The sequence below is a fragment of the Lepidochelys kempii genome, chromosome 3 (genome assembly GCF_965140285.1).
Source record: "Lepidochelys kempii isolate rLepKem1 chromosome 3, rLepKem1.hap1, whole genome shotgun sequence".
In the NCBI taxonomy this organism is placed as follows: Eukaryota; Metazoa; Chordata; order Testudines; family Cheloniidae; genus Lepidochelys; species Lepidochelys kempii.
In genome coordinates this window covers 51,480,602-51,506,983 of record NC_136382.1, presented here as the reverse complement: position 1 = coordinate 51,506,983, position 26,382 = coordinate 51,480,602, and the positions used below count along the sequence as shown (strand labels likewise).

The following is a 26,382-nucleotide window of genomic DNA, read 5'->3' as shown; positions in this document are numbered from 1 at the left end:
TCGCGACACGAGCTCTAATTTAATATTAAAGATGCTACTTCAAACTTGATTGCTTCCTAATGGCAAGTATTTTAATTGAGTGTCAGTGGCAGCTATTTTGTACAAATGTGTAGTATACATTTATTTATTTATTTATTTTTACCTTCTTACAGAAGTGAGAACACTTGGGCCAAGATAACAAATGGGTGCCTAAAGTTAAGCTCCTAAATCCATATTTAGGATTTCTGATTGAGTACACAGTAAAGTCTTAAAAGCCTCTATAAATATTTCACCAGACTCACTACGTGCATTTCAGTATTTATTTAGATGTTTAAGCTCTCGCACTAGATTTTACAAGCTGGTGAACACTGGCAAAATTATTTCTCCCACAGAACTATAACCACACGTTCCCAAGACAGTATAAATATATGGCTGAACTAACATTAGTACACACCACTTTATCAATTACATAATAAAACAAATTATCAAGTATCCAAATATTAAGTTACGCAGCTCAAAAGGCATACAAAATATTACAGGTCTTCCCAGTTGATAGCAGAAACTCAAGGGGAAAAAAAACCCAAAACAAAAATAATCACACAACAAAGCAATAGTTGGTAAACAACTTTCAACAGGTACAGTAAAAGAAATTACAATATCTTCAGAAATTTTATGATTAAGAATTGTTTTAGCTACAATAACTAAGCATTTCTACATTTTAAAAAAATATTTACTAAAGTAAAGGGCATATTCTATACTTCCTGCACAAGACAAAGGCAACATTTTACTAGAAATATTAAATAGCCCCTCCCATCCTTTTCAGGCCCTCTGTTAAGTTGCACATGAAGTGCCAAGATTAATTTAAATGTAAGGCTTTTTGTCAGGAGACATTAAAGACTGTGTGCTTCTGTACAATGTAAAGAATTATTTTCTACATGAGTAAAGAGAGAATCGATGTATTTGTAAAATGCAGAGGTTTAGATAATGGAAGGGTTATTGAAAGACACCAAAAAAGTCACTGTAAGTCTTAGTAAAAATCAAAGATTGTGCAAATCCTGATATTCTAGTGCGATTGCGGGAGACAAACATACAGTGAGAGTAGACAGATTACCATATAGGCCCTATCCTCAATATTGAAATGATTGTAGGAAAAAGGACAAATGTAAGGTCCAGATAGTTGTAGTTCACGCATCACAAGAACTACACTGTAATTTACAGAAAAAATATAGATATTGTGCTGGGTTTTTGGCACCTAAACTCTCTACACTTCATACTGTGACAGATTTTATTACTGGGAAATAGATGAATAAGAATCAGCTACATGATTCAAAGATAATTCAGTTGATACAAATTATGACCAAGGAGACATTTCAAAGACAGCATACAGCAAAACATTTACTAGTTCTCCAAACAGGTGGATATTAACTTACACAGACAAGTTGCATTTCTGCCATACTTTTAACCTATAAAGACTCCTAAGGAAGCTTCAGTTAGCCTATTTATCAGCCCTACATGTCTTTCTGCAGGTAGTTTGCCTAATTCTAGTTTCCATCCTCTAGCTCCAAAGCAGCAGCTCCAAAGGCATCCTGGCTTTACTGAATACAACAGTTGTTTCGGTGACCATTGGAGTCTTTAAAACGCAGGCGCATTTTGGGACGATATTTCTCCAAATACAGAAGTTGCTTGCTATTAAAGGCTCCGCGTCGCTTCCTAAACAGAGATAGTTGTTAGAAAATCATCTTTAGAAACAAAACAACATCACTTTCTGAAATAAAATATAGTTCCTGAAATAACAACGTTCATGGGAAAAAAATAATGGAAAAAAAACTCCACTCTTTAAGATAGTTGAGGGCAAACGATAGTTAATGGCATGGTAACCAGAGCAAGGGAATTATTTATTTTTTTTAAAAGATGTAGCACCAAGTTGCAGTCACTGTAGTTTTTTTTTTTTTCTTTTATCTTATTTAACCATACTCTAATCTCCTTTTCAGATGGCATTCAGAATTTGGTGCTTCAGCAGATGTACTCTAAGGCAAGGCTTCTGCACACTAAGCATTCTCCTGGATCTCGGGAAACCCTCAGGAGGAAAGTGGCAGTGCCTAGAACCACATGAAAAAGCTGTTCTTTTGTGCTAAAAGAACGTTAACTACACTTGCTTAGTACCTCATTGATAAATTCATTCAAAACATTAAGTTACTGGAAAAAATCCTCTACTTTGGAAAAAATGTATTGGATTTGAATCAGAAGCTGGTGGCAGTGATAAAAGCACACTCCGTTTATGCAACCCTACAAAAAAAGTTGCCACAAATGTGGCCTTTTTAAGAATTTTGAACATATGGTCATATTAGAACCCAACTTTGTCAACCTTCATAGCATGGTTTAAGGCTGACCTATACAGCTTGTTGCTTGAGGTGGTGGTGGTATACCGGTAGTATTCTGTTTTGTTTTAGGAAATGCCATCAGGCTGGTGAGTACAAACCAGGGAGTTGTGAAAATGGACACAAGACAGACTCACATCAAACTTACAAACATTAAGCTGTCAGAGTGTTGAGCAAAACCAATTCAAAACTAGTCTGAACTGTGGCATCTCTCAAGTGTAGTTAAGATCAGATAATTGGTAAGTGAAATCATGTATCCATATTTACTCTTGAACACGGTTATGAAAATAAGATTTACAATTCAAGAGGAATTGTTTCCAGCTATCAGTACTACAGATTCAACCTGAGTTCCAAGTGTATTAATTCTCTTGCATACCTACCACTCTGCAGATATGACTAACGAAAAGGATGTATTAATGGTGTTCTGTTTGGAAACTTATCTTTCAATTATGAAAGCTAAAAAGTTTAAAAACAGAGCCTGAAGCACACATTAACATTTCACATGGCTCATGTAAATACATCAAGTGGGTGTGATCTGGGCTATGGGCCGGTGGTTTAAATGTTTCAGACTTAAAACCTTTAATTGGTTTTTCAATATTACTTAGGAAATAAATGTACTGTATGTTTAAATCTGAAGAACAAGTTTCATAGCAACATATTATCTTTATTCTCCAGATTCCTACACAATGCCCTTGTGTATACTGTTATGTTTGATAGACGAGTCTCCCCTCACTATCTACTTTAGACTTAAAAAGAATGAACAGACGCAAGTTTAATACGTACTGCCTTATAAACTGCACTGCATCTTCATACTTCATTCCACATTCAATAAGTGCAAGGGCAACCAACACTGGAGCTCTGGAAGAACAAGAGAAGTCTTTAGAATGTACATGGCAAAAGAGTCAAATTTTAAACCTCAGCAGATTCTTTTCAAAGCATATAAAATGGCTCTTCTATATGGATTTAAGTCATTTATATCTTCTTGATTCTGACACAGTATACAAATTGTTTTTGAAACAACTCTAGGAAATAGGAGAAGCAATATGTTAATGAGATTGACCAAAAGTGACATTTCAGGAGATGAAGGACTATGGCATGAGTAAAGTGGCTACATTCTTTAGGTGTTCATTTTCAGACTGCAATTTTTGCAAGAAATCTCTTTGGAGACCGTGTTTTCCTCATGTGAGTCTTCACTAACTGACACTTTCAACCCATTTCCCAACTCAGTTTTGTTTAACAGTTGTAACGATCACAGCTATTTAGAAACAAAACTTCAAATTTAGTTAGAAGCAATTCTTCTCAATGAAATCTATGCTCTAAAGCAAATTTTTAAAAGCAACTGCAAGGTGGACTACAGAGAATACCTGAAAAGTCTTAACTGGTGAAAGTCAAATTATTTATGCCTATCTTTAAACAAGAGACAATTTTTCCCGACTTGCCAAAGTGTTCTTCAGATTGATAAGTATGAAATATTTCAGTCCAAAGTGAAATGTTTTCAGAGTTAAACACTCAAAAATATACATTTATATTGGAAGATGTAATTATGGCTGAGAAGTCACTTTCATATCCAAGAATTTGAATCTTAAGTAGTGAAGTCAAGCAACTAGTATTTGGTATTGCTGTCAAGGCTTGAAAGTCCACTTCCATGTCAAAACTTTATGAGCAACTGCTGTCAACTTCTGCAGAATATGAGCTCAATTAAAAAAGAATGTCCATCTTACAACTGAAATAAGCCTTCAAAGAGAAATATAATTCTCCACACTGCAGACAGCTCCAATGCCTGCTGATGCTGGATACTATCTTGGGCAGCAGAAAGAAAAACTGATTAGTCTTATTTTTCAGTGTTATTCAATAAGATTAGGCAGTAACTGAAACTGACAAGAATTAGGTCCATTTCACTCTGCTATTGTTTGGGAAAGCTAGAAGCAGCAAACACACATAGGAGCTAGTCACCTGAGAAGACTTAAAACCCAGAGGCCGACACAAGAGGGAGTAGAGCACCAGAGACACCCCCTCACAGCAGTCAGAAAACTTTAGTAGACACACACGACCAGGAAGTTCTGGGGTGCGAAAGGAAGGGGAAAAAAGGTACCCCTTCAAGTAGGCCAAAGAAGAAAGTCTTGAAATTTAATCATTCATACGATAGCCTATGACTAGTAGAAATAAGATGGAGTCCCCCAAAAGGATCTAGGGACCGAGCTCCCCCCCCCCCCCCCAAAAAAAAAATCTCAACACTTACACTCTTTCCCAGCTACCGGTAGGCAGGTGCTTGATTCTCACCAAATGTTATCTCTGGACAGTGCCACCACCCTCCTTAGAATCATAGAATATCAGGGTTGGAAGGGACCTCAGCAGGTCATCTAGTCCAACTCCCTGCTCAAAGCAGGACCAATCCCCAACTAAATCATCCCAGCCAGGGCTTTGTCAAGCCTGACCTTAAAAAACTTCTAAGGAAGGAGATTCCACCACCTCCCTAGGTAACGCATTCCAGTGTTTCACCACCCTCCTAGTGAAAAAGTTTTTCCTAATATCCAACCTAAACCTCCCCCACTGCAACTTGAGACCATTACTCCTTGTTCTGTCATCAGCTACCACTGAGAACAGTCTAGATCCATCCTCTTTGGGACCCCCTTTCAGGTAGTTGAAAGCAGCTATCAAATCCCCCCTCATTCTTCTCTTCTGCAGGCTAAACAATCCCAGTTCCCTCAGCCTCTCCTCATGAGTCATGTGTTCCAGTCCCCTAATCATTTTTGTTGCCCTCCACTGGACTCTTTCCAATTTTTCCACATCCTTCTTGTAGTGTGGGGCCCAAAACTGGACACAGTACTCCAGATGAGGCCTCACCAATGTCGAATAGAGGGGAATGATCACGTCCCTCCATTTGCTGGCAATGCCCCTACATATACATCCCAAAATGCCATTGGCCTTCTTGGCAACAAGGGCACACTGTTGACTCATATCCAGCTTCTCATCCACTGTAACCCCTAGGTCCTTTTCTGCAGAACTGCTGCAGAGTCATTCGGTCTCGAGTCTGTAGCGGTGCATGGGATTCTTCCGTCCTAAGTGCAGGACTCTGCACTTGTCCTTGTTGAACCTCATCAAATTTCTTTTGGCCCAATCCTCCAATTTGTCTAGGGCCCTCTCTATCCTATCCCTACCCTCCAGCGTATCTACCTCTCCTCCCGGTTTAGTGTCACCTGCAAACTTGCTGAGGGTGCAATCCACACCATCCTCCAGATCATTTATGAAAACATTGAACAAAACCGGCCCAAGGACCAATCCTTGGGGCACTCCGCTTGATACCGGCTGCCAACTAGACATGGAGCCATTGATCACTACCCATTGAGCCCAACAATCCAGGCAGCTTTCTATCCACCCTATAGTCCATTCATCCAGCCCATACTTCTTTAACTTGATGGCAAGAATACTGTGGGAGATCGTGTCAAAAACTTTGCTAAAGTCAAGGAACACGTCCACTTCTTTCCCCTCATCCACAGAGCCAGTTATCTAGTCATAGAAGGCAATTAGATTAGTCAGGCATGACTTGCCCTTGGTGAATCCATGCTGACTATTCCTGATCACTTTCCTCTCCTCTAAGTACTTCAGAATTGATTCCTTGAGGACCTGCTCCATGATTTTTCCAGGGACTGAGTTGAGGCTGATTGGCCTGTAGTTCCCAGGATCCTCCTTCCTTCTCACTATCCCACATCCATCTGTGGCTATAGTTATAAGTCCTCTAGCTTCTAGGAGTCTGGCAATATTTCCAAACAGGAGGAATGGAAAAAGGTAACAGAAAAAGGTGTGACACTGAGAACAACTCAGATATTTTAAGATTAAAGAGCCAGAAAGGAAATGACAAGAAGAGCAAGGGATGTAGCTAGTTGAACGAGTCAAATAATACTACGAATATATTCAACTAATATATTCAACAATTTTCACTGGTATTTTCTGAATAAGTTATTCAACAAGCTTTTTTGTACTACTTGACCAGCGTATAGAACTGGTCAAGTACTATTCAGCAAATAGACTAAATACAATTTTAAAATTTTCTGCTATTTGACCAGCTCTAGTAGCAAGTTTTTTTAATTTATATATATAAAAAAGTTGATTAACAAGGTTAAAGTTAGAGCACACTGCTGTTTTATTCCTTTAAGTAGCAAGAAACAGTTGTGAAAAGGCATGACAGCACAGGTATTTTCACATTAACTACTAGGTTTAGGGCTTGCCTACCATGGTGTTATTCTAGAATAGCTATTCTGCTTTAAAATTCACACCCTACTTTAATCCAGAATAAGGGTTTGTGTAAACATGAGATCTAATCTCCATCTCCCAGCCTATAAATTCCAGGTAAACTCTGAGGTTGACTGCCGGGCACTTCTTATATTTCTAGAAAGAAACTTCTTATATTTCTACAAAGAAATATTTATGCCTAAAAATTGAAAAAGCCTTCACTATCTCTGTTCCAAAGGGTTCTGATTATTTTAGAGTTTCACTTACCTCCCAAGACCAGCAACACAGTGTACAGCAATACAACAACCAGGTTCTTCACGGAATTTAACTTTCAGGAGGTTTAGCCAATCATCAACAATCTGGTTGGATGGTGGAGCACCATCATCAAAGGGCCAATCCTAGAATGAAAGGCAAATTTCTTCCACATAAAGAATCAGATTCTACTATAGCTGGGAACATTAACCACTATGAGAAAGTGACTTCCTCAATTGATAATCCATCCCTCAACTTAACCCCTTAGACTGAAGTTCCTGTCATTAGATAATGAAATACAGCTGAAAGGTATGATTTGTATTCAGAGGTAGTTCATTCAATTAAAGACTGACATCTCTCTGTCAGAACACAAGTAGCTTCATTCTATGATTACCTATGTTGGTTACTGGAATACAATAAAAAAGTTTCATGCATGTTAAATACATTATTTTCATTCTCTTGTAAGGTACACCATATCCCCCTCCTTTTGGGAAATCTCATTTTAGTGGCGAATACCCCAGGGTCAATTCTTGACAAGTTGGCAATACAATAGCAACAGCAACCTAGCTTCAGTGGATACGTATTTAACGTTTTCTGAACTATCTGCTTTTAATAACTAAAGTGTATATTCACTTTTCAAAATTAAAGTAGCTGACTAGCTACCCCGCTCTCCAACTTTGAGATTTGTACAATTTCAAGAGTGTACAAAATCAGATGCTAAGAGGGATAAAACTGTGCTGCTAGCCTAAGCAATATAAAGAAAAATAGACTTTTCAATATGCATACCTATGTAATAAGACACACTCCATTTTGAAGTCTACAGTATTATTGTTTGCACAGCAATGCTTCATATGGCCCATCACTGTACTGAGCCATTTTCTCTACTGTGCCCAAAACTCTCACTGAAGCAATTCAGAGCAACCCCGTGTTGCTCTGAACTACACCAGCCGGTAACAGCCCCCCCACTCACCAGCTGAGAATAGGCAGAGTATTGTAGCATTCTGAACACAGGGTAAGATGGATGTGTGGCCAAATATTCAGTGTTTCCACTGCCTAGAAATCCAAGGACTGCTCCACACTAGGGGAATTCTCAATATGAAGATTAGGCTGCCTTCTGGCACCTTTGCACTCCTGGAGCAGACATCTGTACTAGTCTTTCTGGTCTCAAATTTGCATCATTGCTACAGTCAGTTCAATTCCTGCAGTGGCAACAATGGTGCAGTGGTTTTTAACTTTTTACATAGAGATAGACCCTTGCCACCTTTGTAACTAATATCCAACAGAACTCATCTCCCATTTAGCCATATGGAAGGTCTGGACCACCTTGTCCCCAACATCTGTTCATGTCACCACATTAAGAACCCACACAACAGTGGAAGGATTAGTGTAGAAAAGACTTCAGGAAGCCACCAAAGTTCAACACTATCATCTAACCATGCCGACAGGTCTCAACAGTCCTGTACTTGGCACTGAGGCCAGTGCCTTGTCTACATTAGCACTTCCCACCACTGAACTGCTAAACATCTGAACCATTGTGAGCAATTGTGGGAAATTTTGGCTGTGTGTGCCTCCCCAAATTCTGCCCTCTCCTGTTTTCATAGCAGACCCATATCAGTTCCAACATTAGGGAACCCTCTACTTCCATTTACCTTTGCCCCAAAGACATGAGACCAAATTTAGCCCCTAAATAAAGTAGGATAGTCCTATTAATAAGCTTTTAATGCAAAAAAAAAAAAAAAAAAAAAAAAAAGCGCTAAACAAGCCCTGAATTTCCTGTGTTTAAAAGTCAACTTTTGGGAAGGGATAGAGCACTATACTGCAGTGCACACTGGTTATCTGCCCACCCTAAGTGCTTAACATTGCTCTCACCAACTTAGCTGAAATAGTGTTACCAAGTGGATAATTATTCCAGAGTTTCACTAGCATAGCCTGCAGATTATAAATTCCTAAGCATAGGCACGTTATATTGTTCTGTTTATTAAGTGCCATCTCCATCTACCAAGTCCAGTTACTCAGGAAGCATGCTTGCAGGATGATTTGGGCTTTGAAGCGATAAGTCTCACCTTTCAACTCTTAATTTAAGTGCTAGGCTCTCCTTTTCCCCCTGCCAAAAAAGTTAAAGTAAGGAAGATCCAGGAGAAATCTTAAGAGTTGAGGTCATTCATGAACGTGCAGTAGACATTAACAGCTTGTGAATGTTACAGGTCTGATAAAGCCTTAAAGTGAGTCTTTTTAAGCCACTCACCAAAACCTGAATGCCTTCTTTTTCCACTAGTGCAGTGTCATACGTGGCTTCACATACTCTTACTACCGTGGTAACGCCGTACTTCTTAAGTTCCTAAGAAGGAAAAAATTACTTTGTTTTATAATCAGCTGACGTGACTCTCTCAGCAAGGCAAAGACAAGTATTTTTTGTACTTTAATAGTATGAACATCTTTCGTAAGTTTCAATACGATTCCCTTCCACCCCACCCACCAATTGTCTTCCATTTGGTAAACAATGTTTAAAGTGTAGCTCTTGTTATTTTGTTTACTTCATTGTAAATCAGCATCAGATGCTGATCCTCAAAAAAATTCTCAAGATACAAAGTTTGAGAGTTTCTTAAATTGGCTCTGAGAGTAACACAGAGTTCTAAACAATGTGTTGTGTATTACAGTAATAACAAGAGGCTCCAAACAGGATTAGGACCCTATTATGCTAGACACTGGTCAGATTTAAAAAAAATGTCCCCTCCTGTGAAGAGTTTACAGTCTAAACCAGATTAACTGAAATTTTAAGCAACACATACTTAAAACTAACTATGGAAATGCCAGTTGAGATTTTAAGATACTACGGGACACACTAATATGCTTTTTCCTGTGATCCTTTGGACAAATCACTTAATTTTTGTGACTCAGTATTCAGTCTGTAAAGTGAGCATATTACTGCAGAACCGATTATTTTAGCACAAGAGAATGAACAATGACATTAATGTTACTTCCAGCTGGCCACTACAGGAATGCTGCTTACCTACTGCCGGAAGCATTCAGTGTAAAGTTAGTTTTCACTGAATATCAAGTCAGTAATAAATCAACAGTGACTGCTTCCAGACTGTCAGAAGGTAAAGAGTTAAATTACTCTAGTCATATTTATTTTTTATGGCATATTAAAAAAGCTAAGCTAAAAAACAGATGCAAAAATAAATCTATATGATGCCACTGAATGAGAATTGCTGTTATTATTTTGAAATAAGTTTAGGGTTCCCCACCCTAATGTTTTAATCAAACGCAAGCACCTGCATCTCTGGGTTTTTATTACTCAGGAAGCTGAAGTTAGCCTTTCAGCCTTCAGCATTTTAGTTGTCTTTAACTAAAGCAGGCTTCTGTTTATAACTAGTCGTTATGGAAGCTTTATCTTGTATTGCTTTACGATAGCTTTTTCTTCATCAAGTTTCACTGTAATACATCTTCAGCTGACTCTGTTCTATAAATCACTTCCTGGGTAGCAAAAACTACAACTGCAGATAGGAAAATAGTCTTCATCTAACTAGCTTCAACATGAATTCTCTCCTCTCTCTGAGAAACTGCTAAATTGCCTAGGTGTGAGGAAGAGAAGCAATATCCACGTTGGTTACAGAAACTCAAAAGAGGTGGTGGTGGTGCCGCTGCTGGTGGTATGGGGAGATTAAGTTAATCGGCTATAACTAGCTGCATCTTCAGACATGGAACAGTGATCTACAGGAACCTATCCATGTTTCTTGATAACAGTGGAGAGTATGAATCCCTTTATGAGCCTACTGGCCTCCCAGAAACAGGATTTTAGAGAGTTGTGGAGATAGACAAGCTCAAGTACTTAAAAAAAAAAAATTGCTATTCCTTTGTTTGTATAGTGCCTACTGTGACTGGCACTTCTGAACACTGCTGTACTACAAAACTAATGGACTCATGAATAATCCTGAACAAGTATTCCATGGTGAAACCTAAGATAATGAGCAAATTAGTAAAAGAGCTTTAGCTTCATAGTAGATATGAATGATGTTGCTTGCCTGTTAAGATTGTTCCTCTTATATACTCAGGATCTTATCTAGTGATTAAAGCACAGAAACGGGAATCCGATCTCTGTTACATACGTCTGCCAAAAGTTTCTTGCATGATCAGCAAGACAAACTGTGTCCTCTTTCCCACAAATGTAAAGTGGGGACAAACACCTACCACACTTTGAACTGAATTGAAACCATGTGACTTTGACCCTTTGGAAGGAAGACACCATTAACTGTCAAGAAAGTGCATATACAATACACCTTGCAACCATATTGTCCTTGGCTGCACTGTTACTTGTGGAGGGCCAGACTTCCATTGGAAAACCCATATACTAGCACAGCTTCTGAAGTAACTTGGTATGTGGCACTTCTCCTTTAATGTCATTATTGAATCAGTGGCAGTGAAGAACTAAGCTTTGTCTCATTTTAAGCAGCAAATACCCTTACTGACCACTCATTAACAACTTTTTCATGTAAGGAGAAGATAACTAAGACACCATCAGGGTTCTGCATTGCTTCAGTTAGATCACACATTCTCTGCTTCCTGCCTGTTCTGCAACTGTTTGTTGGTGATAGCATCACTATGTTTCACTTAAAAAAATGGATGAGGAATGATCTCCATATTTATAATTTGGAACTCTGTAAAGCATGCCTCATTCCTTGAAAAGTTTCTATATCAGTGGTTTTCAACCATTTTTCATTGGAGGACCCCCAAAATTTTGTAGACGTAGTCTGCAGACCCCAGGTTGAAAACTGGTCTATATTAAGTCTTGAAGCAAAATGAACAGTAATCAAGAGTTGAGTTTGATTGGTTAAAATAGATTATTATTAAATATGAACTAGTCTAAGCATTACATGTATTGTAAATAAGCATTCCGTCCAACAGACCTTACCTCTATAAATTTGTTTAAGGTTGCATTGGTTGGATTGTGTGTGATAAGAAATCTCATGTTCTTGTAGGTGATTTCCACAGGAGCTGGGCGGTTCATTCGTGCCATATTAATTTAGTTAAAAAACATGCAACAAGATTGTGAAAGGATTAAAAAAATTCTAATACAGAAATGATGTAGTGAAACTGAAGTCTACTTCAATATACTCCACTTGAAAACTTTCAGTGTTGGCAAGTATGAAATTGGGAGCAATGGGAAATGAAATGAACCTCCTAACAAGAAGCAGCAATTCTTCAATCCAGTAATACTGAGGCTGGAAGGCAGTGCGCTGAGGTTTACCCCATCCAGGTCTGAACTCCTTTGTCAAATGCTCTGCCAATTTCAATTGAACACTTCTTATCCTGGTTAATTGCTCTTATGGGGGCTTCTTGGTGGAGTAGTAATGAATTTCTACAGTTCACTTGTCTGCATAGAGGTCGTGCTGTGCCTGGCAGTAGTCTCCACTGCCCTTCAGAAACTCCATAAATGTGTGACCAAGAACACCACAGAACTGCTGTAAAGAGGGGAAGAAAAACAAACAAAAAACAAGAAGTTACTTCTATCACTGTTTTAAAGTACAAGTTACTTGAAGACATTTTAATATCTATACAAAAAAGTAGTCTCACTTGGAATATATCTTACAATCTCGTACAACTAAAGCTGTCCTCAAAGAAATTACCTTTAAAAAAAAAAAAAAAAACCTAGATATCACAGTAATACAAATGAGTAATATTTGGACTTCAGAATTACATTTTCAAAGATCAGGTATCGAATCATACAACTGGAAGGAAAGGTCATTTACTCCAGTCCCCTGAACTCATGGCAGGACAAAACGGTATTTCTAAATTAGTTAATACACCAACATTTTAAAAGTTGCATAAATGAGAGAGTTCTAACCAAACTTTTATTCAACAGTTGTATTTCTATAAAAAGGCTACATTTAAGAGCACCCAGAACAATCTGAAGATAAGCTTTCAAATCAAGACAAGAATATCAGAAAGCAGACACTGAAATTATATTCATTGGAGATTAGTGCATCTTTGAAGTCATATTAACTTTATCTCATGCACAATACTTCCAGTATCTGCTGTATATACTTTCCAGTTTACACAAAACGCCCAACCCCCTAAATGGAATTCACACCCTTTGAAAGGATAAGGCAAAAGCAGAAGACTTGCTACCATAACATGTGCGCTTTGAGTGCAAGCATCGCTAATTCCCATTCAGCAGAGCCACTGTGAAACAGTGCCTATTACATAAATTCAAAACTTCCACATGCGCTTCCATATGTAAGACATCTGACCAATTAATGTTTCCAGAAATAATATAGCATTTTAAAAAAAGATAGGAGGATTAAAGTTGTCTAATGAAGAGTAATGTTGCAAGATGAACAGATGCATTTCAACATTAAAGATGGAAGTCAGCCATATTGGGAGTCCACTGAAGAGAGGTCTAAAACTGAAGAGAGGATTTCACCTATTAGAATGGATGTACACTATCAGTTTTGTGGGTACCTGCTGAACTTATGCCTGCGTTAGCCAGTTTTATTAGTCTAACCACCAAAACTTTCTTCACCACCAAATCATTACACAAAACCTACTGGTGTTACTAATTATAACAATGAACAACAGGCCTACTAAAGTAGTATTATTCCTAGCCGCTACACTTGCTTTATGCTTCCAAGTGAAGATACCTCATGGTATATATTGCATGGTTGGGCAGCAAAAAGGGGTGTAAGGATACCATGAATCCTGCTTTGAAGCAAATGAGCATTCATACTCAAGCAGGAATATTGAAAGATGTAGAAATGTCATTTTAAAAACTTCAGTTATTTCATACTTAGTTTACTGTGGAGTCTCATTGCAGGGATCCGCTTTGTGCCCAAACTACAACATTACCAATGAATGTAATGCTTTGCAGTTCTCTGTTGTATCGATACATAAAAGAGAAAAGGGGAAAGGAAGAACTGAGGGGGAGGCAAGAAAGTTGTTTAGCTCAAAAAATAATGGTGTGCAGAGCCAGCCACCTACTACCAAACGACTATATTATCTAGAGGTGGATACAAAAGTGCGGTTTCCACCAACAACATCCAGAGACAATGCCTCAGGAAGAAATCCAGCCATCTCCAAATTACTGGGCATGGGGAGGATCCAGGGATTTCAAACAAAAAGTCTAACCCTGGATCCTTCAAGCTACGTATCAACCAGACTATTAAGAATAAACAACGTGAATTAAGTTCCACCCTATTCAGTGGAACATAGGGGCTTTGTTTCTTCACCCTATCCAAAGTCTCCTTGATGATGTGATAGTCTCTGTGTTCTTCATTGCCAAAAAGATGGCTTCTTAAAAAAAAAAACAAAAAAAACCCAAACTCCACCCCATCCACTCACACAGAGAGCAAGGTAACGAATGCATTAGCTATCTTGCTGTAAGACCACTACCCTCATGGCCTTCCCAAACATAAGCAGCATGAAAACTGACATGATTACGAGTTTTACTGTTGTAAACTGGATAATGAATATCAAAAGTGACACACACTAGGAGTGTTTCAGCAATATAATTTCTGGCTAGCAAAAAACTTATAGCAATAGAGGTACTAAAGCCATCTGCAGATTCAGCAGGACTACAAAGCATTAGTTAACCTTCTGAGATACAGCTGAATATAATCTCCTCAACCACAATAGCCAGGAACTCACGATTTAATGAAAGCTTGTGTATTGTGGAAATTGATGGCGTACGTAATATTGTCTACTGTCAACAGATTTGAAAACTTGACAGAATAGACACGCTCTATGGTTTAAACTGAGCCTTGTCTTCAGTGATTATACACACCAATGCCATACATGAGTTTTCAGATAAACACTGAGTGAGTGATATCAGGCTAGTTAGTGCTGGGTCAAATCTATACCATATGTTGCTAGTGGGCCAACAGAAAGCACCCAGTACTCCCACCCCCCAAAATGGAAAGTCCTTAAACATAGCTATTTAATACTAGCATGGCTTCTATTGCTGCTCTTCTGAGAATTGGAGCCAGACAGGCTGCTCTCCTGGCTACAGTGGGAGAAGTCAACTATGTTAAAGGAAGGAGCGAAGCTCATGTTGATGCAAATGCAATCTCTTCTCATCGCTGCTAGCCAGAGGAGCTCAATATGGAAACTAATTCCTTTAAATGGCACTGTATTACCATTAAATTATTTTGCCAGCCTATTTTAGCTTTAGATGCGTTACATTTGACTTCTAAAGTGGACACCGAAAGCATTTTGGAACCACTTGATTTGTATTAGTCATTTGGGAAACATTCATATTATCAACCCCTATCCTCTACCTTAAATATTTCCTAGTCCAAACACTTACTACTAACCATACAGGATCTGCAGATGGTTTTGAACCCTGAGATTTTCTATGACTAGAGTCAGGTCATTGACTAGCTTTACACAAGCTTTAAGTCACCTTCCGTTTTTGCAGTTGATAGCAGCCAGTTTGTAACCCAAAGTAAGCTCCTACCACATTAAGCCTATTTGGTTCAATTTCACAAGCTCTACATTTGGCAACAGCAGTTGTATGAGGTTAGTGTACGAAGTGCATCTGAAGTGCTGGCCTATATATCTGGTACATTAAACAGCAATGAAGTGGTTAATTATCTGTAACACCTCACACAGGTTTCCACCAATTTACTTGATTTGGTTACTTAACCCTTGGATGAATGGAACTAGTTAATCTCTGTATTCTTCAGCTAGACCACCAAATAGCTCATCTCTAGTGCTCCAATCTTGACAATGCTATTTCTGTTTCTGTAATCCTCTATTACTGAATTAGAAATGGAATGTTCTTAGATGCTGAAAACACCTAACTTGTATTCTAATTGTCTGTTTGATTTAAATTTGGGTAATATATAAAATGGTGATGGTTCCCATTACCAGATATGTAAACTAGTAATCATATGAATGACTAATGTGCCAATTTATTGTGTACAATTTTATGACTGGATATACCAGGCACAGCTCAAAGCGCATGAGGAAAATGCATAACATGCACTGCTTTTAGTGTCCAGGCAGTTTTATTCTGTTCATATATACACATTGCTAATCAGTACTCTACAGAAAAAGAGTAACCATTCTATCTTAATGCCACAGTAACTCATGGTATAGAAATTGTGTACATACGCACCTCAGGTAGGCTCCACAAGATTAGAATCTTGTGAACAGCAGTGTCTGCTGGGGCTGCAAAAGCAGCCTGCGTAACGAAGTTTGTATCTCTCTTCCCCAAGGCATAGAGGGCAGAGCCCCTCAATTCCCTTATTAAAACCAGTATCTCAGATGAAGAGGACTGATTGAAACAGCATCCATCTGAAAGGTGGGACTGAGTCGCGTTGACAGTTAATAACTAAAACAGTGACTGTAGCACTGCCCTTCTGAACTAAACATTAAGTACTGCTGCTAAGTCAAGGACACAATCCTTGACAAAAGTCAAGGGTCACTACATGTAACTGCTTTACACATTTTAGATATGACAATACTCCTAAAAACAGACAGAGGATGTAGTTTCTGCTGTGAATCTGGAAGGAAAGGTTCAACAGGCATTTGGGAGCAGATAGATATGCACTGCCTCATCCATTCTGACATCTTCTGGGAGAAGATGGCTTGATCTTTTAAAGAAAAGAGATGGTGATGAAGAGACAAGACCATCATCTGAAAGGTTCTCTCCTGTCAAGGTAGTATACAAAAGCCCCATAAATATCTGAAGTGTTAAGTTTCGCCTCTCCTGGAGCAGAATGACGTTTAGGGAAGAATACAGGTAAACTAATGGACTGGTGCAAATGAATTTCCAAAACCACTTTTGGGATGAGACTTTATCTGAAATTTAACATGACTGTGTCTCTGTGAAATTGTGTATACTTGGTGAGGGATGGAGGAAGCCAAAAGAACATGGGAGTTTTCAAGCCCTTGTAGGTGATGTGATGGTTACTAAGTCCTGAGGAAGGTGGTGTATAGATTGCACTGAGTTATCTGAAAGAGGGATTCATGAAGTTTGTAAGGACAATATTAAGATCTCATGCAGGGGGTGGGGGATTCTTGACTGGCAGGTAAGCATATAATAATCACATCAGAAATCTGGATAGAGTACATGGTGAAAGATGATGAGTGAACACATGAATGACATGCAGAGATTACTGCAAGGTATACTTTGATGGAACGGATTGAAATGCAGGATATACTCAAGGATCTTTAGTATAGAAGCCTCCAATATGTCAAGATCATGCTTGGCTGCCCAAACTGACTATCTTCCATTTCAAGGAATAAATTTTCCTTGTGGAAATCTTATAGTTTGTAGAAGGATCTCTTTCACTTGTAGGAAGCAGTCTCTATCAGCAGTACTCAACTAGCCAACATCCAAGGTGACAGATGCACTGACTTCAGGTATGGATGAAGCATCTGATCTTGGTACTTCAATATTATGTCTAAACAATCCCGAAGTCAGACGAGAGGCTTAACTGACCCCTCTGGAGAACTGTTAAAGGGCTATCATGATTAATGTGACTTTGTCCCTTCTGATCCTGCATATCGCTCTGGGAATTAGAGGAATCAGAAGGAAAGCACACAAGACCATGATATAAGGAAGGCATCTTTTAACAAATCGAGGCTCATGTTTCCCCCGGAACAAAAGATTAAGCATTTAGCATCGCCCTTGGTGGCCAACAGGCCTATCACAGGATGCACCCCCCACCAGGGTGGAATGTCAGATCTGTGGATGGACTTCTATGGTGACCATTCATGATTGGTGACTGACTACCTGCTTAAGGAAGTCTGAGACCGTTGCTGACCCGGGGAGGTAGAGAACTATGAGGATTATCCCACATTGCTGACACCATGTCCATAGCTTGATGGTTCTTGACACAGGGTTGATGAACGAGTTCCTCTCTACTTGTTCATGTAATATATTGCAAATGTGTTTTCAAGCTCTGTCCTACTGAATTTTGTAGCATGGGCTGGAATGTTTGTAGTTCCAGGGCATAAATGTTGAGTCTCAAGAGTCCTTTTGAGAAAAGGGCTAGATTCAGAAGAGGGAATTATGCATTGTAATGCTAAACTTTTAGGTACCCTACCACTTAATGGAACTCACAACCCTAAGCTAGGCACCCAAGCACCCAACAGAATACCTGGGGAAAGTTAGGCACCTTAAAAAGGTTCACAGAAGCCTGCATGTTGCGAAGGGAGCCATCAAAACTAGCCAGCAGGAAATGCAAAGAAGGGTGTGACCCAACCTCCACCTCCTTACCACTCAGGATTCACAGCCATGAACCTTCTCCTGGAGCTAGGTGCCTGAATCAAGTCAGTCCTTATACTTGCCCTCTATCCCAGCGGTTAGTGCACTCACCCAGGATATAGAAGACCTAGGATCAAATCCCCACTCTGGCTGATGTAGAACAGGGACTTGAACACAGGGCTCCCACCTCCTAAATACTAGGATGTAGGGTAATCTGGGTGAGAGTCTCAGTCCCTTTTGTTGAAGTTGGTCCACTTTGTAAGAAATACTTAAATAATTGCTGGACCAGAAAGAATGACTATAGCTCAGTGGTTAACAGTGGCAGTTAACTCACACGATTAACTCAAATTAATTGCGATTAAAAAATTAATTGCAATTAATAGCACTGTTAAACAATAGAATACCAATGGAAATTTATTAAACTTTTGGATGTTTCTCTAAATTTTCAAATATATTGATTGCAATTACAACACAGAACACAAAGTATACAGTGCTCAATTTATATTATTTTTTATTATAAATATTTGCACTGTAAAAATGATAAAAGAAACAGTAATTTTCAGTTCACCTCATACAACTACTGCAGTGCAATCTCCATCATGAAAGTGCAGCTTACAAATATAGGGTTTTTTTTTAAAAATGCAGTTATGTAATAAAAAAGTCCAATTAGTCCTACTTCTTGTTCAGCCAACTGCTCAGACAAACAAGTTTGTTTACATTTGCAAGAGATAATGCTGCCCTCCTCCTCATTTACAATGTCACCTGAAAGTGAGAAGAGGTGTTCACAAGGCACTGTTGTAGCTGGCCCAGCTGGCACATTTGGCACATAAATATCTTGCAATGCCAGCTACAACAGTGCCATGCAAATGCCTGTTCTCACTTTCAGATGACATTGTAAACAAGAAGCGGGCAGCATGATCTTCTGCAAAGGTATGCAAACTTGTCTGTCTGAGCGATTGGCTGAACAAGAAGTAGGACTGATTGGACTTGTAGGCTCTAAAGTTTTACATAGTATTTTTCAATTCACCTAATACAAGTACAGTAGTACAATTTCTTTATCATAAAAGTTAAACTTACAAATGTAGAATTATGTACAAAAACCCTGCATTCAAAAATAAAACTCTTGTTTTTTTACAGAGCAGATATTTGTAATAAAAAATAAATATAAAATGAGTACTGAACACTTTGTATTCTGCTTTGTAATTGAAATCAATCTATTTAAAAATGTAGAAAACCACCACAACTAATTAAATAAATGGTATTCTATTTTTTTTAATAGCTTGACAGCGCTAGTTAGCAGTCACCTGGGAGACCCAGATTCCAGCACCCACTTCAGTAACTGCTTAAGTATTTTATACAGTTTCCACAGGAGGGGCTCCAAAACCCACTCCAGAATACCACATATCCCAACAGTTAGGCACTCACCTGGGAGTTGGGAGACCTGGGTTCAAATCCCTGCTTCAAATCAGGCAGGAGGAAACTGAACTCAGGTCTCTCAGGTGCTGGGTGAATGCTCTAAACACTGAGCTACTACATAAAAGGGCAAATCACCACTTCCACTGGCTGAATTCTGGGGGTACTCAATACAGTAGACACACTTTTATGCTGACTCTGAGCATGCTTACTGGATCATGCCCCACAGACAAGATAAGCAAGTGAATGCCTAGTTTGTAAATCCTGCCAGAGTTCAGGCATGAATTAAGTGGCGGTGCACCTGCCCACCAGCAGAAATGTAGACACCTAGGGAACTTTAGCAGTGGAAATGTATGCACCTACAGGGTTAGGAAGCAGCTAAACAGTGATTTTATGAATACCAGTAGACCCTAAATGTTGGATTTGCATGCATGTCCCCCCTAGCCTGAAGTACCTCTAAACTAGAGATGTCATGTCTAATCAGTGTCATCCTGAAGGAACGGTAGACAAGGGTACCCTTTAGTGAATGTTTTCTGCAACTGTAACAAAGAACAGGAAGCTAATTTAGTTCTAATTTGCTAGCCAGACAAATCACTTCCAGGTGAACAAGGCTGGTTATGGGTTCATGCTGACATAGACAGTAAGAGGAAACTGAAGAACGATTATGGCCACCATGCCCTTAGGAAGAGGCATAGGGGACTAAGCCTGCAACCTGCATGACCATTCCCAGACACTGCTGTTCAAAAGATTTCCATCTTCTTGTGCATGTAACCAAAGAGTGTTACCCATACTGATGTACATGAACAGATACTGTCCATGCTTTTCAGTCACAAAATCGACCGATTCCTTGGAAGAAAACTTGTCCATATATCACTTCAGGCAGAAGGTTCCCAGTGTCTGGAACACAACACACTATATACTGGAAATACTTCAAGGAGGAATGATGTTCTTGCGGTTAAAGCATAGGACTGCGCTGGGAGATTGCCAGACTTCCTATATCAAGACAAGTCATGTAACCTCACATGTCCTCTGTTTCATTATCTGTACAGTATCTTCCTACTTCACAGGTAAAGGAAGCTTAATTTATTAACATGCAACCCCCCCCAACACCCCCTCACATATATGCTAACAGTCATTCATTCCCCAACGCATACAAGACATGTGTCTACTCAGACACACTCATGGAAGTTAGTCCAAATTAACTGAAGATGTGAATTTAAAGTGGATTAAATAAACCCCATTTTACTCTTGTGAGAATGCTCTTATTCAGAATTAAAGCAGACTTAATTCGATTTCACTTAATTCATTTCCAAAGCAAATTAAGGCCATGTTAATTCGGAATAAGTATCTACACTGATTTTAAATATGATTTAACTAATCCACTTTAAATTCACACCTTCAGTTAATTTAGATTAACTTTCCTTAAAGCCCCCATGTAGTCAAGCCCTAGTTCTAAATTACTCCTTCCTCTTAGTTGTCCAATGCTTCCTCTCTGCGTCTCCCATTGTAAAATTATTCAGGGCAAGGACTGTTTTTTGGTCTTGTACAGAATCATCTAAGCATATTAGTAGTAGTTAAACAGCAAGCCACTAGAATCCTGTTATCTTAATTAAGCATCTTCCATCCTTTTGAAATAGAAACATATTACAAAGACATGGTGATATATATATTTGTAGATTCATGAACTGTAAATTTTTGTAATAGCAAGATTCTGTTCCTCAAGACTAAAAAAAACAGAATTTTTGCCGATCAAAATTTTGCCTTTGTATTATCTCATTACTGTTAAATTAATAGATCTGTACATTTGAACACACACACACCCACCCCTGAGGAGAATTTATAAGCATAGCCCCTTAGCAACCTGGGTTGCATATGTAATGTGTAATTAATTAAACCTTAACTAAAATTTGTATTGCTGATATAACAGGATAATATGCCACACTAATTTAGAACTCGGTAATAACCATAAAAAACACATTTCCATATATTCAAAGCAGTGCACTTTTAGCGAAGAGCTTGTCGCTGGGGATCATTTTGAAAAGAAGAACAGATTTTGTTTAGTTGTGGTCTGTAGATCAAAATATTAATTCAGTACTCCCTACACGCCTCCATCCACAGCAGATCTCCTATTGACGTCAGAGTGAGATAGCACAGAGACCAAAGAGAAGGGAGCTTTTGTTGTACAACTAAACTTATCTATTTAGTATTTTACTGACACATTCAGGATCACTCACTGAGAAAAATATGCTCTCCTCTGGATTGCTGCTATTTCTGCCCTTGGTGTCTCCATCTTTTACATCCTTCTCTCTAAATTTCCTTCCCTCCCAACCCTTTTGCCATTCCATTTGCTAAAGGAATCAGGAATGGGCTATTTAATTTTGGACACCTGAATGTCATCTTTGGGCTTCCAAGTTGACAGCCCAATGAGATTAGTAGATGAAACAGGTGGAATTAAGACTGCTGAGTCATTGTTTCTGACAATGTGCAGATTCAAGTAGACATAACACTTGAAGGCTCCCTCTGGAGCCCGGAGAGGTAAAAACACTTAAAAAAATTAGAATCCTAATATGTCACAAGTCTGATATTTGACTACCTCTATTGTTTGTAATAAATAAATAAATAAATATACAGCTGGTTCGCTATCAACTGACACAAGTGCAGTGTGCACAAAATGTCACTGCTCTGACTTTCAAAGATTACCATCTGCTAGTTGCTTAGCTTTGCCCTCATCCAAGCACTCCCTCTCTCCCCCTTCACACACTTAGCCTCTTTACTAGTGAGGATACTTAGTCTCTCATCAGAAATCTTAATTAATACTGGATAATATTTTAATATTTGCTACTTTACAAGGGTATTACTGATGAGGAAAGGGAAACAGAAAGATTAATGGACTCAGTCACAGCAAAGACAGACAAAGCTCCTGACACTAGTCTTGTGATTGACCCACAAGACAACCAACCAACCTTGAGATCTCTTGATACCAGATACAACTACAACAGACAGTCTCTGTCAAGTTTCAGAGTAACAGCCGTGTTAGTCTGTATTCGCAAAAAGAAAAGGAGTACTTGTGGCACCTTCGAGACTAACCAGTTTATTTGAGCATGAGCTTTTAGCTCACGAAAGCTCATGCTCAAATAAACTGGTTAGTCTCTAAGGTGTCACAAGTACTCCTAGTCTCTGTCAAGTTACCAGATACATTCACAGTAGATGTCTAACCAACATTCAGCAAGTCAGGTATTTTTGAGTCTGCAAAAAAGCTACTGGAAGTTGACAATACATTTATGAAAATAGCCTTGTTTTAAAACGTATTAATATAGGTATCTCGACTGAGGTCCCCTCTCAAAAGCAAAAGAATACAAACAACAAAGGGGTTCCAAAAATCTGGTCGGAAGTAAACTAGCTAGACACTTCAACAGAGAAACAGGCCTCATATTTCTCGGACAAAGGAGAGTTACACGAGGTGCCAGGGGCTCTGGTTTCCCAGCCTGACGCAGGTATGTCTCGAACAAAGGAAGTAACTCGTCGGGTCTGAGCGGGGCTATCCAGGGGCTTGGCAGTAAGTTGCATACAGCCACGAGTGGCCCGCGTCACGGCTCAATCGTGACTTTCCAGCGGGGCTCCCCCTCCCGCGCGTAGTGAGTCACTTTCCAGCCCTCGGCTCCCTGCGACACCGCCCGGCCGGCGGACGCCCACGCACCGCCCTCGGACAAGCCTCGGCTTGTCTCGGCGCTTTCCCAGGCCGGGTCAGTGTGAAACCCCGGCCATTCACCCCGCCGTGGTGCCGGCCCCCGCTGTGTGTTAGCCCGCACCTCCACCGGGGCTGCCCGGCCATCACGGGACGGGCAGCGGGGCGGCTCTCGCCCCCGGCGGGCGAAGCGCACTCGCTGGCAGGCTGAGGCTCCTGCCCAGCCGGGCCGCACGAGGCGTCCAGGGGACGAGCTAGGTCGATCCCGGTCTTGAATCGCGCTTCAGGCAGGCTCCTGACACGAAGCCATTTTGCCACCGGGGACCAGCCGCCTCCCGGGGCTGCGGGGCGTTGGGCTCGGCCGTTGGGGGCACGGAGGGAGAGCAGCGGCGAGACTCGCACCGAGGGGAGGCGGATGGGGCCGGCTGCAGCCACGCTCACAAAGCGGCTTTGTGTCGAGCCGCCGCCTTGCCCAGGAAGAGAGCGGGGGGGGGGGACCCAGAACTCCGCCGTCCCCGTCCTCTGCTGCCGGCCCGGCCCCGTCCGCGGCTCCCCGCCGGGGAGGAGCCGCCGCCCGGCGCGGAAGGGACTCAAGGAGTCGCCAGAACAAAGAGCCAACATGGAGGAGCCGGGAGGAGGCGAAGCGCGGGCGGCCCCGGAGGCGAGAGCCCCGCACACGGGGCGGCGGGCGGCAAGACCGGCCTGGGCAGGGGTGGCGGGGCCGGTACTCACAGGAATATGGTTACTCATTGAAGACTGTAGCCTGATCATACAGCCGGGGTGCGGGCGCCACCGCCGGGGGCAGGAAGATCAGAACCAGGAGGAGCTGGAGGCGCTGGAGGCCGGGGAGCTGGCGGAGGGGGTGCGGCGGCGGAGCGGCGCTGGACCATACAGCTGCTGCGACGGCGGCAGCAAGCGGGCAGCTCTGCAGAGCGCGGTGCCAACGCGGACGAAGCGGCACAGGAGGGGAGGGGACCCGCCAGCGCCGCCTTCCTCCCGCACAGGCGTTTCGTGACACACACTGCTCCGTAACGGGCGTCGCGCCCCACCAATCAGAGCTGTCGCTTGGGAGGCGGGGCGGGGCCTAAAGTGGAGGGGCGGGGGCGGGAGGGTGTCGAGAGGCGGAGGCAGCCGGTGAGAACCGGTTCGTGAATGAACCGGCGCTGGCCGGGTTGCGAGGGCGGGGGCTACCGAGGGGCGGGAGCAGGGAGCCCAGGATTTGCCCTCGCAGCAGGGTCAGAGGAGGAGTGGTCACTGCAGTGCCTTGTGTGTCTCCCTCCGACTGGCTCGCCCCGCCTGATCCAGGGGAAAGTGCGGTGAAGCCTCTACTGGCCTGACCCGCCCACGGTGGGGGCTGCGCTTCACTCACACTCGTCAGTGGTGGTCTTTTGGCGCCCGTCCAAAAATATCCCCAGCCCTGCCCCAGCCTGTCTCATGCACGCGTGGCGGAGGCGGAGGCGGAGGCGGAGGGTGAATTGGGGCTGACTGGGTGCGGAGGCAGCTCAGCCAGGGGTCAGTGGAAGGGCCGGGAGGGCGACACTGAGCAGGGAGGTGGCCGGGGGCTGGGGGACAGAAAGGTCGTTTTACTTTGTTGCCTTTTAGACAACAAAGGGGGTAGTTACAGTCCCTGCGCAGCCCACTGCGTGCCAGAGTCCTGATTTTTTGAATAAGCCCGTGCTGATAACGTAGGTAAAGAACCACGGATCGGCAGGTGTGAAGTGAACATCCTGCATTTCTCTAGCCCCGTTGCTCCCGAAGGAACCCCCAAAATGCTAATGGACTAATAAACTATACAGAGAGATGGCTTCGTGGAGCACTGAAAAGCCGCCATCTCTCCAGTGATATTGTGGGAAACACTTTTAGAGAGACAACGTGGGTAAAGTCGTATCTTTTAATCGACCAACTTTGGCATCATTAAATCATGTTACTGATAGAGGAATGTGTAGCACAATCCCTAGCTAAATACCACCAAGCAGGGAAAGCACCTCAACATACCTTTATGTGTGCCAACCCCACCTTTATACAAAATTGCCTATTTTAGCTTCAAGGTTGCTTCTCATACTGTTCCAGATTAAACTAGTTCAGCCCTCCCTCATCCGTAATATGAAGTGACCTGCATAGATTAGTTCCCAGCATATATGAGGCTTCATTTTGGACTAAGAAACCAGACTGCTCAGATTTGTGTTTAAAACTCAGTATTTTCCACTGCATTATTCAACAACTTGTTTTGCCAGGGTTTCCCTATGTTGTATTATCACCTGTGACGCACTACCAGTGAGGGCATTAGTACAGAGGCTTTGGTGGCCCGTGGCACTTTAACGACTGTGTCATTTAGACCTGTTCAGAGCAGGGCTAGACAATGTGCTGATTAAAAGGCCAGCGTTCACATGAAGCGCTCTCCCACTGTTGCCACTCTATTGGTGGTAATAACAGTAGGAAATTTTAGGGGGGGAAAGATTGGAGTAGACACAGACACTCTATATCTTGGGTAAAAGTCTGAGGAATTCAGGGTAGAGTCCTGGGAAGGATTAAACAGGCCCTTTACCTGCTTTAACCTATGCTGTTTTTCCTCTAACAGTACAGGCTTTTGTTTACTGTTTTCACTGCACATTAGACTGATCAGGGCTTTAGGGATCAAGTTACTTTCTTTCTTAGTATGTTGCAGCACCCTTATGGTATTATAGAGGCTTATACTATAGGTAAGGGTCACTGGCTATTCCTTTGAAAATCCCTAATTTCCAAACTAGGAAGGGGTTAATCCACACAAACATCTACTGTTGGAACTATTATTATGTATTATTTTTGTTATAGTGCTGGGTAGCCCCAGGCATGGACCAGGACCCCATTGTGCTAGATGCTGTACAAACACAGAACAAAAAGACAGCCCCTAGATTTTAGCATTTTGGCAAAAGATGGGTTGTGCTATTTTTAAAATGCAGTATTATTTATGTATTATTTGTGTAGAGTAGCACTTAGAGGCCTCAGTCAGGATGGGGTTTCTGTTGTATTATGCACTACATAAATAGACAGCTACAATCCATGTTCCAAGTACAATCTGAGGCCTAGTCTACATTTAAAAGGTTGGCATAGATACAGTGCTCAAGCGCTTGAAAAATTCACATTCATGAGAGCTGTAGCTACGCTGACCTAACCCCCAGTACAGACATGGCCTAGGAATGCTTCTGTCAACCTACCTACTTCCAGGCCTGGAGGTGGATTATCTATAGTGAGGG

The 26,382-nt window shown here is 41.2% G+C and overlaps 2 protein-coding genes across 4 annotated transcripts; both read right to left on the bottom strand.

Annotated features, from left to right (window-relative positions):
• Window positions 1-285: 285 nt before the first annotated feature.
• Window positions 286-11,857, bottom strand: PTP4A1 (protein tyrosine phosphatase 4A1). Of its 2 annotated transcripts, none has more exons than XM_073336344.2 (5): window positions 11,752-11,857; window positions 9,085-9,177; window positions 6,855-6,985; window positions 3,141-3,215; window positions 286-1,689 (listed from the first exon to the last, which is right to left on the bottom strand). In XM_073336344.2, the coding sequence occupies exons 1-5, from the start codon at window positions 11,854-11,856 to the stop codon at window positions 1,572-1,574; spliced, it is 522 nt and encodes a 173-aa protein (XP_073192445.1). In that variant the 5' UTR covers window position 11,857; the 3' UTR covers window positions 286-1,571. The 2 variants fall into 2 exon arrangements, with proteins under 2 accessions (XP_073192445.1, XP_073192446.1); XM_073336345.2 differs by having other exon boundaries at window positions 286-1,685.
• Window positions 11,829-24,174, bottom strand: LOC140908683 (uncharacterized). 2 transcript variants are annotated; one of them, XM_073336347.2, is made up of 2 exons: window positions 23,882-24,174; window positions 11,829-12,298 (listed from the first exon to the last, which is right to left on the bottom strand). In XM_073336347.2, exons 1-2 carry the CDS (start codon window positions 23,918-23,920, stop codon window positions 12,206-12,208), a joined length of 132 nt encoding a protein of 43 aa, XP_073192448.1. In that variant the 5' UTR covers window positions 23,921-24,174; the 3' UTR covers window positions 11,829-12,205. The 2 variants fall into 2 exon arrangements, with proteins under 2 accessions (XP_073192448.1, XP_073192447.1); XM_073336346.2 differs by having other exon boundaries at window positions 11,829-12,301; window positions 23,882-24,167.
• Window positions 24,175-26,382: the final 2,208 nt, after the last annotated feature.